At 37.9% G+C, this 16,042-nt stretch overlaps 1 protein-coding gene across 2 annotated transcripts in view; it reads left to right on the top strand.

The window, feature by feature from the left end:
- The first annotated feature begins 234 nt into the window (after positions 1-234).
- GLUD1_1 (glutamate dehydrogenase) overlaps positions 235-16,042 on the top strand; it is a 33,894-nt gene continuing 18,086 nt past the window's right edge. The window contains exons 1-9 of one of the 2 annotated variants that reach the window (XM_051211013.1): positions 235-322; positions 721-1,309; positions 1,342-1,428; positions 1,568-1,656; positions 1,892-2,128; positions 6,572-6,760; positions 7,059-7,215; positions 8,849-8,931; positions 11,046-11,108. In XM_051211013.1, coding sequence (XP_051071045.1) covers positions 739-1,309; positions 1,342-1,428; positions 1,568-1,656; positions 1,892-2,128; positions 6,572-6,760; positions 7,059-7,215; positions 8,849-8,931; positions 11,046-11,108 — 1,476 coding nt within the window. In that variant the 5' untranslated portion in view covers positions 235-322; positions 721-738. Of the gene's footprint in view, positions 1,657-1,891; positions 2,129-6,571; positions 6,761-7,058; positions 7,216-8,848; positions 8,932-11,045; positions 11,109-16,042 lie in introns of both variants that reach the window. The other variant, XM_051211014.1, reaches the window with a different exon arrangement.

Here is a 16,042-nt window from a genome sequence, read left to right on the forward strand (position 1 = left end):
AACTGTCTTGACGTTCGTATTGAAGATTCTGACTTTGATACTGGTCGAGTTTTTTTGAGTTCTATATATTCTTCATCTGCAGAAATACATCCATTGCTTTGCAAATCCTTGTCGGAAAAGCGTCTCATTTAGAAATATGAACATGAAATCCTGATATTTGGAAACCGAATTTTGTTGTTTTGCATAATACAGTTCATTCTCGTGACCTACTTTCTGATTGGCTAGTATTTGATTGGTTGATCTCAAGGTCTTACTTGAACTATCCAAGTTTGTTAGTTTGACTTAGTTCTACTGGATAGCTGCGTGGGAAACTGGATTCACTGTAAACTTGGTTTGCTACGTTATTGCTTGTGTTTTTAGCTTGTATCTTCATAGTTGACGGTACTATGTTATATGGACGAACTTCATGCGAGTTTATGTGACCTTGTGGATGTCCACCTACATTTGGGGTTATATATATAACAAACTTTATATGAAGTTTGTAAATTAGTGTAAGGAGTTAGGAATAAGATTTACATCTGGACGGTGAGGTTAAGAAATTAGGCTAGGGTTTTCACCACGAATTCACATCAGATAGAATACCGAAATTCTATCTAACAGTTTTGCTGAGTTCATTTTGCGCTAGAATCTATGAATTATAATCTCACTATTAAATTATACATAAATCCGATCGCTTGAGTTTTATTTCACTGTTGTTTTGTCATTTGTTTTCCCTTCCAGTTTGTTTCCACTTCAAAAATGTTAACGGGTTTGTTTAGTAATTTGATACATAAGCCTGAAGTTCTGTGTCGAAAATCAATTTTTCATTTTGTGAATGTTCGAAAATGTCCATATAGCACTGAACAAGATGATATACCGTTTCATCTCATGGTTGAAGGTTATTATGACAAGGCTTCAGCCCTTGTTGAACAAAATTTGATGTCAAAACTTCAATCAAAAGCGCCAGATAATGAAAAAACAAAGATTGTTAAAGGAACCCTTAACATAATTCGGCCACCTACTCACATTTTCGAGGTCAACTTTCCCCATAAAGCCGATGACGGAACGTTCAAGATCATTCAGGGCTTTAGAGCTCAACATAGTGTGCACAGGCGACCCACTAAGGGTGGCATTCGGTATAGTATGGATGTATGCAGAGAAGAAGTTATGGCTCTTGCTGCTCTGATGACCTACAAATGTGCTGTCGTAGATGTTCCGTTTGGTGGTGCCAAGGGGGGAATTAAGATAAATCCTAAAGACCACTCTCCGGCAGAATTAGAAAGGATAACCCGTCGGTTTGCACTAGAGTTGGCAAAACAAGGATTTCTTGGTTAGTTCGTATAAATTCATGTAGGTCTTCAGGTCCTGGAACTGATGTTCCTGCTCCGGATATGGGGACTGGACCCCGGGAGATGAGCTGGATTGCGGATACGTATGCAAACACCGTAGGTACGTTCAAATTAATCGTTAACTAGTGTTTTACGCATTATTGGTAAGTTCATATTAGTTTGTTTAGACACATCTTTTCTGTTCTTTCCAGGTTTCAAACATATTACTTCTAACATTTTTGGAACTTCATTTTTTGTAGGACATAACGATATGCACAGTCATGCTTGTGTAACAGGAAAGTCTATCGCTATGGGTGGTATTCACGGTCGCATTTCTGCAACAGGACGCGTAAGTTATCGTCTGATAATCACTTCCACCTGTTGACCGTACTAAGTTTACACAAATATTAACTTCGCAACCGAAAAACTCGTAAACTTTTTTGTTGTAGCAGTAATTTGCAAGCTCTTTTTTGTTTTATATTGCAATATCAGTGACCATACATTTGGGTTGATTATGAACTTCCATGTTCAACGTTTTATTGTTAACTGCTGCATTTTTGTTGTTGATAACTTTAACTTTTCAGGGGGTCTATCATGGGATAGACAACTTCTTAAATAACCCAAAATATGCAGATGCTATCGGTTTATCCCCGGGGCTGAAGGATAAAACTTTCATTGTTCAGGGATTCGGGAATGTTGGTTTGCATACAATGCGTTATCTTGTACGAGCTGGTGCAAAATGTATTGGTATTGCTGAAATCGACGGACAGATTTACAACGCAGATGGTATAGACCCACGAGAACTCGAAGATTGGCAAATCGTAAGTTTTATTGTCTTATTTTTTGGTATCCTGTTGTAACAGACGTTTTGTCTACTAATTCCTGAAGTTTACCTTTTGAAAGTTTTCTCTGAAGCGATTTTGTTTGACCAGTGGTTTCGTAATTTTGAACATGAGTTACTCATCTAAGGGTCTGCGGTTCATTGTTACTTATGGCGTCCATTGATCGAATATTTAAATTTTTAATTCCAGGGTTTATTCATGTTCATTATCATGATGCTTCATCTATGCAGTTTCCTTTACTGGCAACATAGTGTATGAAATACAGATAGTAAAACTGTTTTTTGTGTACTACTCGAATATGCTAAACGAGCATGTGGCTCATCACTCGTTATAGCTATGTAACGCCTCCAAATACCCTGGTATGGCTGAGGGTGTGGATAGTTTACTCTTCCTTTCGAAATGCTCTCATATGGTTATGCCTATATAACCAGTACCAGGGAAGTTCTACTCACTGAAATTGCTATGGGACTGTTTTTAAGAAAACCACCTACTTCGGTATAGGCGCCCAAGTAGTATCCCAATCCACACGAACTAAGTAACGACTGCATCTAGATAAACTATTTATGCTTTTACTCCCATCCTCGCAAATCATACTGGAAACTAATTGTAATTAGTCATTTTTACATTGAACCACTTGTCTATCCCTTCAATCACACTTTGTGTATTACTTTATCCTTCAACTCATGTAGCAGCTCACCTATGGTAGAAATCCTGTCCTATTTAAACGATCTCAAGTCACTGACTGGTCAAGGGTTAAGCGCTAGCACCGAACACGAGTTCTGAACCAGCCTTTCTGAATCCACCTATGCCACCCTAACTAGTCTCCTTCAAAAAGCACACACTAATCCAGATCGGACAACAGATAGGGTTGGCTATGTCTTCAGAAGGTTTCAACATCGATATCTGTTGTCTATCCGATATCTGTATTCAAAACTAGTGAAGAACTGTAAATTGGCTCTCCATCTGTTGCTTCAAAAGCTTGTTTCGTGTGTGGTTATCCAGGGACCCCGTGACGTCTTCGTCCGGTTTATGTAGCGTTGGCGTTGCACTAAGCGCCAGAATATAAGCAGGACTAATCTATGAGGTCCCAATCAACGGTCGATTATTTACTACCAAGTAAGAATGCCTCATCAAATTGGGAAGAAATCGGTATGGGAAACGATGACTTTTCTTGATCTCCGCCTATGCCCCAACAAATTGCCTGGATTCTATCAAGGATGAGTCCTACCACCAGTTAAGTGGTCTCCGGAAAGTGCGTCCAACAGATATTGTGGTACTAGCCGGAGATTCGAATGTGCAGATCGGGCGTCTAGAGACCGAGGGGATCTGTTTAAGTAGCCAATGGGAACTCATCGGTTGCAGGTCAGATAACGGTGAGCGTCTACTGGAACTTTGCACAGACTACAGACTGTTTCTGATTAGGACTAACTGCCGGTACAGTAATCGCCGATGTACTACCTGGTGTCCTAACTCTGCATTCAAGCCTGGACTCAGATTGATCACATCGCGTTCAGTTGGCGTGGTTGTGTACAAGACTGATCATACCCTTGCTTGCGCAAGAAGCAGGCTAGATTTCGATCTGCTCGAAGATATATTTATCATATCTTCACCCCTGTTAAATGTCAGAACGCCGCCAAACTTATTTCAGGTCAACAATCATTGTTTTCTTCGACATTAGGGCCGCCTTCGATCCATTGAACTAAACTGTTCTCTAAGATTGTCTGTTGAAGAAGGGTGTACCTGAGAAGAGTATTAACATCTTTAAGGTCCTATATGCAAACACTTCAAAGAGAATGAAAGCATACAACCACCTCTCCATTGTGTATTCAAGCAGTAGGGTTAGACAGGGTTACCGAATCTCATCATTCCTTTCCAATTTCCCATGGATGACGTTTAAGATGCACCCATGATGGGTGTAGATAATTGTGATGTGGTTGTTATCTGGAGAAAGACTTTTCTATCTTGAGTATGCGGATGATATTATCTTGCTGTACGATGATACCCAAGTCATGCAATCCGCACATAATCAGTGTCCGTATGTATAGCGTGTACTTTCCATCTTCTAAGTGCATAGTACTTGTACAGGACTGGGAGAATCCTGAACTTGAGTTCACTCTTGGTAGGGAACAGATAGAAGTAGTCGAGTTCATGTATCTGGGTAGCTGCATAAATGCTGGTAGTGACATGAATGATGAAATCAGTTCACGTATAGGGAAGACCAGAGCAGTTTATGCCAATTTGGGCCATTTATGATGTTAGTGTGACTGTAAAGGGTTGGATCTGTAATGCGTCGATGAGAGCAATTATATGGTATGGTTATGAAACCTGATCTCGAAGTTGAGGATGTTAAACGACTCTGTGTTTGATCGTCGTTGTCTTTGGAAGTTTGCTGACATCCAGTGACACGCCATGTTAGTAGCGCAGAGGTTCATCAACGTGTATTTTGGCACAGCGATGATAACTCATTTGATGTGACCATTTCGAATCACTGACTTCGGTGAATTGTACATGTGCTACGAATTTTGTCTCAGCAAATTCCACATCGTGTATTATTTGCTGACGCAAGGACTGATTGGAAAATGCGAAGGTGTTGTTGGTTTTTGACGTAGTACTGGGGTACGAAAGAAAGCTGTACAGGACCGGCATCCGTTGTTTCTTCACGATTCTGCTCAAAGTCCTTGAGGCGATACGACACGGTGTTCAGAGTAGAATCCAGTAGCGATCATTCTATAGCTCTTACTTTCTTCATATAAGTAAGAGGAACTCCCTAATTGAATCCTCTGTGTGGTTGTATTTTGCCTAACTGAACTGCTCCTATTATTATTATTATTATTATTATTATTATTATTATTATTATTGTTTCACCCTCATGCATTAATTTCTATTCACTGTTGTTCTTTTTTATTATACTCATCGTTTCTCTGTCTCTTCACAATCTGATACTTATTGTGTGCCACATGTATGTTTTTGGTCCCTCTTTGTATTAGTTTTTATGTGTTTGAATAAACAAATAAATAAAATAGATGTAATATACTATTACCTAGGTGCCAATTCGAAAATAGGTGATTGCGTCGATAGATTATGACATAGTCCATATTTCAAATTTCCACTTCATGAGATAACCTTGGCTATGTATAAAGTTTCGACACGTGACTAATCCGCTCGTGTCGGTAAGAACTTACTGAACTCTAGCGATATAGTCAACTCATTCGTTGACCAGACACTTGGGTAAGAGCAATACTTAAGATGTTTTGAATAGTGATAATTCCCGGTTGCTCAAACCGAAGCAGGTAGGTGGGTTTCCAAATGTGGGACTTAGTGGTGGAAAGCTGAACGTCCTTACTAATAAACCACCACTCAACAGAACGAAATGCAATTGTAATCTGAGTTTACATCTATGGGAATCCCATTCATAATTTGCATTACTTCATATAACGTCGTAATATTCCACAACAAACTTTTCCCATCATTTAAATAGTTTCTGTATAAGTAGTAAATACCTTTAGTAGCTATTATTTTAGGGACCCTATTTTTGATACTACTGGAATTCACGTAACGTCGATATATGCGTTCGTTGTACTCTTAGCATATTACATATAGTCATAAGTAGTTCACAAATATAAGCACCAAAGAGTCATCTGCATACGACTCACGTTTTTTCTCCTCAAAATAAAGTCTAAAGCGCCAGCTCTTTTGGATTGATAAGTAGGATGTTTTCATGGGTTTGTAAATTGCATTTTTTAAAATTTAGTAATCAGTATACATCTGTCTAATTTGTTTATCACATTGATTCAGCACTAGTTACTGTCTTGCCTGTTGTCTATACTGAACATCTGTAGGTATCGTCTAAACTTCTGTCATTTCATTTTATTTGCTTTTGTTATGAATCAGTTTTCTGATTGATACGTACTTTACGTGTTACTTAAAACTTTCTAGACATCTATCTCGATACCAGTGGCGGAGGTTGCTCCAGTGTAATAAGGAGAATTTGTGTTTCGTGAAAGCGGCAAACTGGCTTCTTCACTACGAAGAACGATATAAAATTCCATCTCCGGTTCATAATTTGACCAAGCTCAGCATTAAAAATCTAGCTGCCCTTAAGGCATTATATATATATATATATATATATATATATATATATATATATATATATATATATATATATATATATATATATATATATATATATATATATATATATATATATATATGGCGCATATATATTTGGTTCCCTCTTGTACCAACATTTATGTGTTCAAATAAATAAATAATAATAAGGCATGATACTCCGTCTAAAAAAATATGTAAGTGACTTGCTCTTCGAAGAAGTCTGGCTTCTGTTAATTACAGTATTAGTTTTCACTATTTTTGGGCGTGCTATATTTGTTTTATCAAAACTTCTGTTTTATTACTTAACGATAGGCAAATGGTACGATTGTTGGCTTTCCACATGCAAAACCATATACAAAAGGTTCTCTTCTTTTCGAAGAATGTGATATCCTTATTCCTGCGGCAAATGAAAAACAAATCCATAGTGGCAACGCTGATAAGATCAGAGCAAAATTAATTGGGGAGGGTGCAAATGGTCCCACCACACCAAAAGCTGATAAAGTTAGTTTTTTTTGCGAGCTTATTTGTTGTTTCATAAACAAACTTCTGTCTAGATACAGAATTAATCATTTGGCAACTAATTCACTAAATATGGTGCTCATATTTCATGGCATTTTTTATAAAGTTCATAAATTACATTTTCGCCATCCCACAAATCACAGTTTTGTTAGCTAGTCCACTGTATTCACTAATTCTCTTACTTCGTTTGCTAGATTTGAATTTCTTGGTTGGCGGTATGCCAAATCATAGATTTAAGTTCAGTTCAACTGTAGATATTTCGTATTTAATTCCATTCCAGATACTGCGGGAGAAGAATAAGCTGGTTATTCCAGATTTGTATCTGAATGCTGGTGGTGTTACTGTCTCGTATTTTGAATGGCTTAAAAATTTAAATCACGTGAGCTATGGTCGACTAACCTTTAAGTACGAACGAGATTCCAACTATCAGTTACTAAGTAAGTTATTTCATCTTCATAAATCGAAAACATAAGTATTTTTAAAGTGTATTTTACGTTAATTAACTATTAAAAGGAGTAATATGGTCTTTTTACGTCATAATCTACCTTGAATTAATACTTCTCGTACCTAATACTCATTGGGTTGCCGTCCAGTATGTATTTTACTTCAATCGTGAAGGTGTTTCTGATAATCGACTTTTTCGTGAGTTAATGACACGAAAATAAAACCGACAAGTTGCCTTAGTGTTCCCAGTTTTTAGTTAGCAGCGCAACTTACTATTAACCATAGCACGTGAAATTACAAATTCACTGTACAAATGGTCGACAGTATGTTTAAATTATTGATGGAATCCACTAGTCAGTAATAATGTGTTCTCATACTTATTTATTTTTGGTCATACGAGCTCTTAATATCATACTCAAAGCTCATTTACTACAGACGTACTCGTGAATTATGTTTAGATATAACATTTTTGGCAAAGTCTATAAAATCTCCCGACCAGTTTTTATTTGGGGTATAGAGAATGTTATTTCTAGTAAGCGATGATATCATCATGTCGATTGAAGAGTATTTATACGGTTTCTCTGTGTAGGGGAATTTAGGTAGATGTCTTGCAGACCTCGAAAATGCCTCATTTGAAGCGAGTCTAGAAATGCATTTGTTCACTATGAATCAAATCTTTAATCGGAACTCATTTGGTTACATCTGTTTACCTCCTATTGGGGGAAATAAAGCGTAAATAAAGTCTTTATAAGTCCATATTCCATATGAAATATAACATATCTTCAATTAATTAACCACTGAGTAGTCACTGGTGTCGTGTTTGTCTAGCCTCTTGGTATTGATCTCTAACCTTATCAATCAATCGGTTAGCAATAACTGCTGGGAGTTGTGGGTCGATAATCTACTTCCAGGGCTCAACGTCTTGAGAAACAGCTTAACTGTCCATTATTCAGCAGCAATCAATGGCAGACGAGCAAAATACCCTGTGAACTCAGGTCAGATTAAGCAGACTGACAAACAGGAAGCAGAATACGATGAGGAGTTTTGATTGCTCAAACCAACTAAGGTTTTATCTAATTTATGAATGAAATGTAATCTAAGGTAAAACTAAGAACCCCACTTAGTAACAACAGTTTAACTCTTTCATTTCTGTCTCTGATGCCCATTTAGTGTCTGCCAGTTCATCGAGAATTATCTAAAAAACAGTAGTCATACATGAAAGCACTAGTTTAAGTTACTGCGTTTTACAGTAACACAGAAAATCAGGAAAGATAAGAGAAATATTGAATCAAAAAATAGGAGGGGGTAGACTGACGTGGAAAAAAAATAGGTTCCGAATTGTGAAAAGCTTAAGATTTGAATATTTGGGATAGCTAATTAGAGTTAAAATTGAATCTTTTTTTGCAATCTGGAAGTGTATGTATGCTAGTTTCACATATGGGGCTGGAATTCTAGGTGCCTCAAGCTGTAGCTGGTAGCTGTTGTCATATTTTGAATGTTAGTCGAATTTTTCGCTCACCACTTTCCATTCCAATGTGGTCAGTAAAGAGAAATTAACATTTAACTCATTCACTTCACATTTTTATCCAGAGATAAATTTATTTACCTCGTTTTTTTAAATTACAGATAGTGTACAACAGTCTCTAGAGAAGAAGTTCGCTGACAAAATACCGATAACACCATCCGAAGATTTTCAGCTTCGCATTGCGGTAATTTGGTATTTTTGGTCTCCTGTTTTTGTCATGTTACCAGAATTAAAATTATTTGAAAAGTATGCTATCTTGTTATTAGACCATCTATTGTATGCAAATTCTTCCTGAAAATTGTATCCACGTAAATCATAGCCTGTTAAAATATTTGTATTAGATCCAGCTTACATAAATAATCTATATGTAGTTGCGCCACACTCGAATTACATTAAATTTGGTTTGTTGAGCACTGTTGTTTAGTGTTCGGCGTGCTACAATGGCCCATACTTATTCAGTAATGGATTTTTGTCTCTTTAATATGTGCACACCTTGAGTAATTTATTAATAAAGTTTATTGTGCATGTTTGAGGCTGTTTAACTGCAGTTTCATAACATTTATCCATTGCAAATGACAATTCCTTGTTATACATTTTTTGAATGATCTACAAACTACGGTTTAATAATGTACTTATATAAACCTTGTAACGATGAGGCTTCTTACTTGTAAGGTGACATGTCTTGATTTGTATTGTATTTGTGTAGCCTAATGTTGGATACCTAGTGCTAAAGTTACTCTTCTCAACTCAAATGATTTCAATTGATAGATCTTTGTAGTAATACTCTGTCAATTTTCGGGTTATGTCCATCTCTGTAGATCATCTAAAAGGATTGGGAGTTTAGACGGTTGGTTAGTACAGAAAACTTTTGCAGTATATAGAGTAAATCTGAAATAATGTTTTAATGAAACCGTTTTTGTCCGTCTTATATGTAATGATAAGTTTGCTTTCATCTGTTCCAGGTTGTCTGTGGAAACTAAACTATAGTTTGGGTCAAGGAGTTGCCTTTTAGCTTTAGGATAAAATAACTTTGATAGGCTTCGATCACATTTCAGGTTACCGGTGTGTATGACTGACAAGTAGATGAACGTAGAACCTAGAAAAAGTATTAGCCGAAGTTACCATAACACGTCATAGTGAGATAAAATTAACATGATTAATAGTGAAACATTCGAAATAATAGTCGTATCAATTATAATGTAGAAAGATTAAACGTTGAAATACTTATTTCGAGAAGGGTTGAATTTGACGAATAAAAAGTTTAAAATAATGTTAAAGCTTACATTTAAGCGAGAATACAGGGCGGATGCATCTGTCCCACTTTGACCCAAAGTCGCCAACCATTGGTTTGGGTTATCTAGCGGACCTCGACCAGAACATGTGGGTCTGTCAACTCAGCTTAGTTTAATAGTCAGTGATTTCACAAACTGATGACATGTCTTTGGTGTGTCTATCTCTATTTCTCTGCCAGGCAATATCGCACTTCGAGGTAAGCTGTGATAAAACATACATAAAACATGCCACAGTCGTTCAAGATTCACAACCCCATCTACACTTAGTATCCTATGCCTAGTCTTACGATTTTTCACTTGGTCGTTCCACAATTAATGAAGAATTCTTTGAAAGCATCTATGGTCAAATATCCACAGCCTACATATGTTTTTTTACTCTCAAACCCATATGCCTGATTAAACTGGTATGCTGTATATTCGTCATTCAATAAGCCCGCGTCACAAGTAACTCAATCTGGCAAAAGCGAAGCAAGTTTTCGAAATCCATGTCGGAATTTCGTGCTCCTAAATCATAGAATAAACTGATCAATGCTTGCTGGATTTCAGTGATCCTTCAACGGTTTTCATTCCATAATCTAAACTATATTCGAATCACATAGTTGTTCTGTTGAATGATTTTGATGAGTCTAGAAATCTAACAAAATTCTCTTTAGATACAAATGTACTAATCAAGTTTTTAGTTAATCACTGGAATTAGCAAAATTGAATACATATTTTGTTACTCATAGCCTCGAAAACTGCTGAGCCCTTTAAATGAATATATAGATCTGTAATTTCTAAAGCTTTTTGATATCCCCTATATTTGATCGTATTGATGTTAATATGATACTAGTTTCAATTCTCATACTTTATTTTCCAAGACACTTGCTTTTAATACGATAATCCACTTACAGAATACAATGGTCAATTTGCATCTTACAATTATCATTATTTGTACTTAATCTAATTTTTTAAATTCAATAATAATATCTAGTTTACTTAATTTGCTTTTACATTAACATTTCAGGGGGCATCTGAACGCGATATTGTTCACTCTGGTCTGGAGTATACTATGGAGCGATCTGCTAAAGTAAATTTACACCAACTTAGTTTTATAGTGTGATTCGGTGTGATAATTACATTTAGAACAATTATTTCATGTTTTAGATGTCATCATAATATAAGTACCATCCAATGTATTACTGATTGATGTCCGGTTAATTAATAGTTCTACGTCTATCCTCCTTATTCTTTAAATTCCGAAAGGTGTAGTTAAAGCAGATGATCAAGAGTACTTAAACCTTAGTTTTTTCTGTTATGGCTTCTGCCCCTGTCAATTATCACGTGATAAAACCGTTAATCAGAATCCCGAATTATATGACCTCATTCCTGTGCTAAACTAGTGACATGTCAACCAGCACTAGTAGCCTTGTGTCAACTCTGAATCTTCAGTGGTCCTCAAAATAGTAATTTATCGCATAGCCCTGCCCTTTGGGTCTAGAACACAATCTCAGCCTCCACTGTATGGATAATATATTTCAGACATACGTAGTTTATATACAGGCAAACCAGACCACACCATAAAATAGAAAATAACAGTTATACAAGATTAAACCAAAAGTGGCTATGAGTGTAAGAGACTAACTAATCGATTGGTAATAACTTGAGAATACAAAATCGTATAATAGTAGTCAATAGGTCAGATGAAAGCTTATGATAAAAGGAACATGAATTTACAAAAAACACTATTTACATAATAGTTATCCAATAAGAATATATGTGATAATGGTCCATAAATAATTCCTAGCAGTTACCACTCATTTATTCTTCGTTCGGATTTAACAGTTTCAGCCCTCGTTAGGGATCAAGAGTCACTAGCATAACTGCAGCAGAAATTTATATCGTTAAAAGAAGTCACTCACTCATTTCTCTGATTAGGCTATTTCGGTTATTTTCATTGTACAGAGTCAAGATAAATAGACTTTGGAAACAAAAAGATGTATTTGAAAATATGACTTTTATTACATTTTACGCTAAATAGACTGATATTTCATGTTGGAATATGCTTGATTAAGCACTGTTGAATCACATTTAGATGTCATCTTGATATCGTCTGACGTGTGGGTCTTGAACATTTATTTCATTGGTTATCGGTTATAACTCTAGTATGTTTGGTTTTGGAGTTGCACCCACACACTAGATCTCAAACATTCCTCCTTTGTCTATCCGAGATTCAACTAAACCAATATGCTATCGTAGTTGTATAATCGCTGATATGAACATATACCAAAACACAATTGCGTTTTATCAACCAACCACTCCTAGTTAATTAGATTTATTGTTTCAAAAATGAAAGCAAAATACTAAAACTGAAATATTTAATTGATCATTGTTTGATCTAACATGATGTACATTGTAATTCTATCAGAGCAGTAAGAAGATGTAGTTAATGTCAAAAATGTGATGTATTTGCATTATACGTTACGAACAATATGGTCACATATAATTGTCAAAGCAGTCATAAAAACTAATGAAATTCAGTTGGATAAAATGTTAACTTTCCATTCAGTCAGTCAGTAACAACGTAAAACTTCGTACGTACGTACATGCCACACCACATTAGCACAAATTTATTTCACTGGATTATACTCTTTAAATAAGATCTCCAAACCCTAATCTTCCCGATTACTGCTTATACTCTTATTACCTCTACCACTACGGGATTTGAATCGACAACTGCATCTCTGTACTAATGTGGTGTGGCAACTCGAACTGATGTACGTACGTACGAAGTTCTACGTTGTTACTGACTGACTGACTGACATCAGCACAGAGATGCAGTTGTCGAGTCAGATCCCGTAGTGGTAGAGGTGGCAAGAGTATAAGCAGTAATCGGAAAGGTTAGGGTTTGGAGATGTAATTTAAAGAGTATAATCCAGTGAAATAAATTTGGAAAGAGGAAAAAAAGGGACATGAAGAATTCAGAAGATTAGAATTTGGGAGAACACAGAGAGTGGATGCACCTGCGCCATTGCAAAAGATTTTGAGCCATGTCATTCAGAGTCTCTAACCATCGGTTGCTATCATCTCGCGGTCCCCAACCAGGTAGTCTACACCTACCAACATGACTCAGTCCACTTGTCAGTGATTTCATGGACTTGTGCCATGTTTTGGTTTGGCCGCCCCTAGCTTTCTTCCAACCTACTCCTATAACACTGAGCATCGCACGTCGAGGCAGTCGGTCGTTCGGCATACGTAACACGTGTCCCAGCCATCTCAACTGATGAAGATTCACTACTTCATTAATTGATTTACCATCCTCACCTAGTACCCGTTTCCTAACAAATGCATTAATTACTCGGTGGTCCCAGGATATACGCGCAATATATCGAAGACACCTATGATCAAATGCTATTAAACTACGGATATCCTTTACTCTTACCCGCCATGTTTCACTGCCATAAAATAGGACGGAACGAACTGCTGCGCAGTAAACCCGTCCTTTGGTTGATAGACGGATATCTCACTTACGCCATAAATGACGCAAGTTGGTAAAAGCTAGTCGAGCCTTCTGTATCCGTGCTGAGATTTCGTCACACACCAGACCACAAGGGCTGATGAGACTTCCAAGATAAGTGAAGCGGTCGACACACTCAACTACTTCACTCCCTATCATTAGTTCGGGTGTCAATGCAACCCAATCCTCAAGCAGTATTTTGCATTTCGAGGGAGAGAATCGCATGCCGAATATGCTTGCATTGTTGCTTAGAGTGGTCAGAAGACTGCATTTTGTCAGCACCTTCACCAAATAAAACTATGTCATCGGCATATTCTAGGTCAAAAAGTGAATTTCCCGATAAAAGTCCAACTCCTGGAAATTTAGATGAGGAAAGTGTTATCTCTAGAAGTACGTCGACGACAAAACCAACCAAGAATAGAGAGAGTGGACAACCCTGACGAACACCACTTGACGTAATCAATTCTGATGACAGTTATCCATAAGCTCTCACTCTACCAGTTGTGTTCGAGTAGAGAGCCTTTATAAGGTTAATGTACTTCTTTGGTACTCCTTTCAGTTATAAACACTGCTATTGAACCTCGAATACTGGCTTATGGTCGAGAAATACTTCGATTGTGGGGCGTCTGAATGTGTGTCTGTGTTCTAGAACCTGACGTAGTGTGCATATCTGGTCTATACAACCACGTCCAGATTGAAAACCAGTCTGGTTTTCTCTAGTCTGCTCTTCACGAGCTTTAGTTATGCGTCGAAGTATTATTGAAGCTAATATTTTAGACACTATATTAGTCAAACTGATTCCTCTGTGATTGTCACAAGAGGACTTTTGTCCTTTCTTATGGACTGGCACAATCAGTGATTGAAACCAGTCAGATGGGATTACGTCCAGTTCCCAAATTGTACCTAAGACCTCGGTTAATCTCATTGCTAATACTGGACCACCATCCTTAAAAATCTCAGGAGTAAGCCTGTCAGGGCCTGCTGCTCTCCCTCGTTTCAGATTTCCTATGGCTTTTTCAACTTCGTAAAGGGACGGAGGACCTACATTAACTTGCCATTCAGGTTGACTAGAGATCGTGGGAAACCGAAGTGTGGCTGAAGGCCAGTTGAACTGATCCCTGAAGTGTTCTGCCCATCGATCCAATCTCCTGGATTGAGAATGAATAATATGTCCATCATTCTCTGAGATTGTTTCGCTAACGGTCGGGTTCCTAATTCCGGTTTCCTTAACGAGTCTGAACAATTGTCTGCTATTACCTATTGCCGCTGCCTTTTCCATCTCTCTTGCTTTCGCCACCCACCACTGTTCGCGATCATTGCGTAGGCTTCTTGTCAGCTTGCGCTTAAGCTGACTCCGCTCTTCGTCATGTTCGGAGCCAGATGGGATGAGCATCTATCAGTGTGCTTGATTCTGCTGAGATCTAGTATTTCTCCCTAACCTTATGGTTTACCTTACTAACAGATATCACTACTGTTTCCACAGCTTTTCGGATATCATTCCATGCTGCATCGGGGTGGGCATCACATAAATGGCTGCCTAACTGTTTTCCTAGTTGTTCCTGAAATATACTCTTAGCTTGACTATCATTAAGTAGGCCCCTAAGAGGTTTCCTTGCAGCGTCTTTCCTACGTCCAGTAAGACGCAAGCAAATACGCGCTCGCACTAGAGCATGATCTGAATCTAGGCATGTGCTCCAGAATGAGCGACAGTCTTCTATCGAGCCCCTCCATCGGTGGCTGATAGCGATGTGATCTATTTGGGTCCAACGTTGGGACGAATTAGGGGTCTCTATGTTAAAAGATGTTTTTCCTTATGCCTAAAGTTAGTATTTGCAAGAAAGAGGCGGTTATCTGAGCATAGCTGCAACAGACGGTCGCCATTATCTGTTCTTTGAGCCACGATGCTATAAGATCCACCCAGGTGTCTTTCCCTACCGCTTAGTTTACCTACTTGAGCATTAAAGTCACCGGCCACTATTACTACATCCGAACGCTTAGCTTTTCGGAGAAGGTCGGAAAGCTTTCTGTAAAACTCATCTTTTACATCATCTGCGCTGCAGTCAGTGGGAGAATAGGCAGAGACGACGAAGAGGCAACGACGAGTGTCCCTATCTTTTCGGATCCTTACTGTTCCGTTCAGTCGGACAGCGCACAAACGACTGTCTACTGGGATCCACTCTAAGAGAGCTAGTTCTGCCCTAGGACTCAATGCTATACCTACGCCGGCGAGGCCACGGGAAGCAGAATCAGGGCTTCCAGATACACGAAGCGTAAATCGAGTCGGTTCTTTATTTTGGTATGGTGAGGTCAAATGAATGACGCTACTTGGATCCTGTATGCGCGTTTCGGAGACGCAGCACACATCGATGGCGCGAGATTCTAAAGTTTTAGCTAAGGAAGCCTGCTGTCCTATTTGGCAAAGTGTTCGCACGTTAAAAGCTCCTACGTGTAGTTTAGAGCGTGGTTTCAGGAGACCAGGAATGGCGTTCCACGTACTCGAATCGTTT

Source organism: Schistosoma haematobium, chromosome ZW (assembly GCF_000699445.3).
Source record: "Schistosoma haematobium chromosome ZW, whole genome shotgun sequence".
Classification (NCBI taxonomy): domain Eukaryota; kingdom Metazoa; phylum Platyhelminthes; class Trematoda; order Strigeidida; family Schistosomatidae; genus Schistosoma; species Schistosoma haematobium.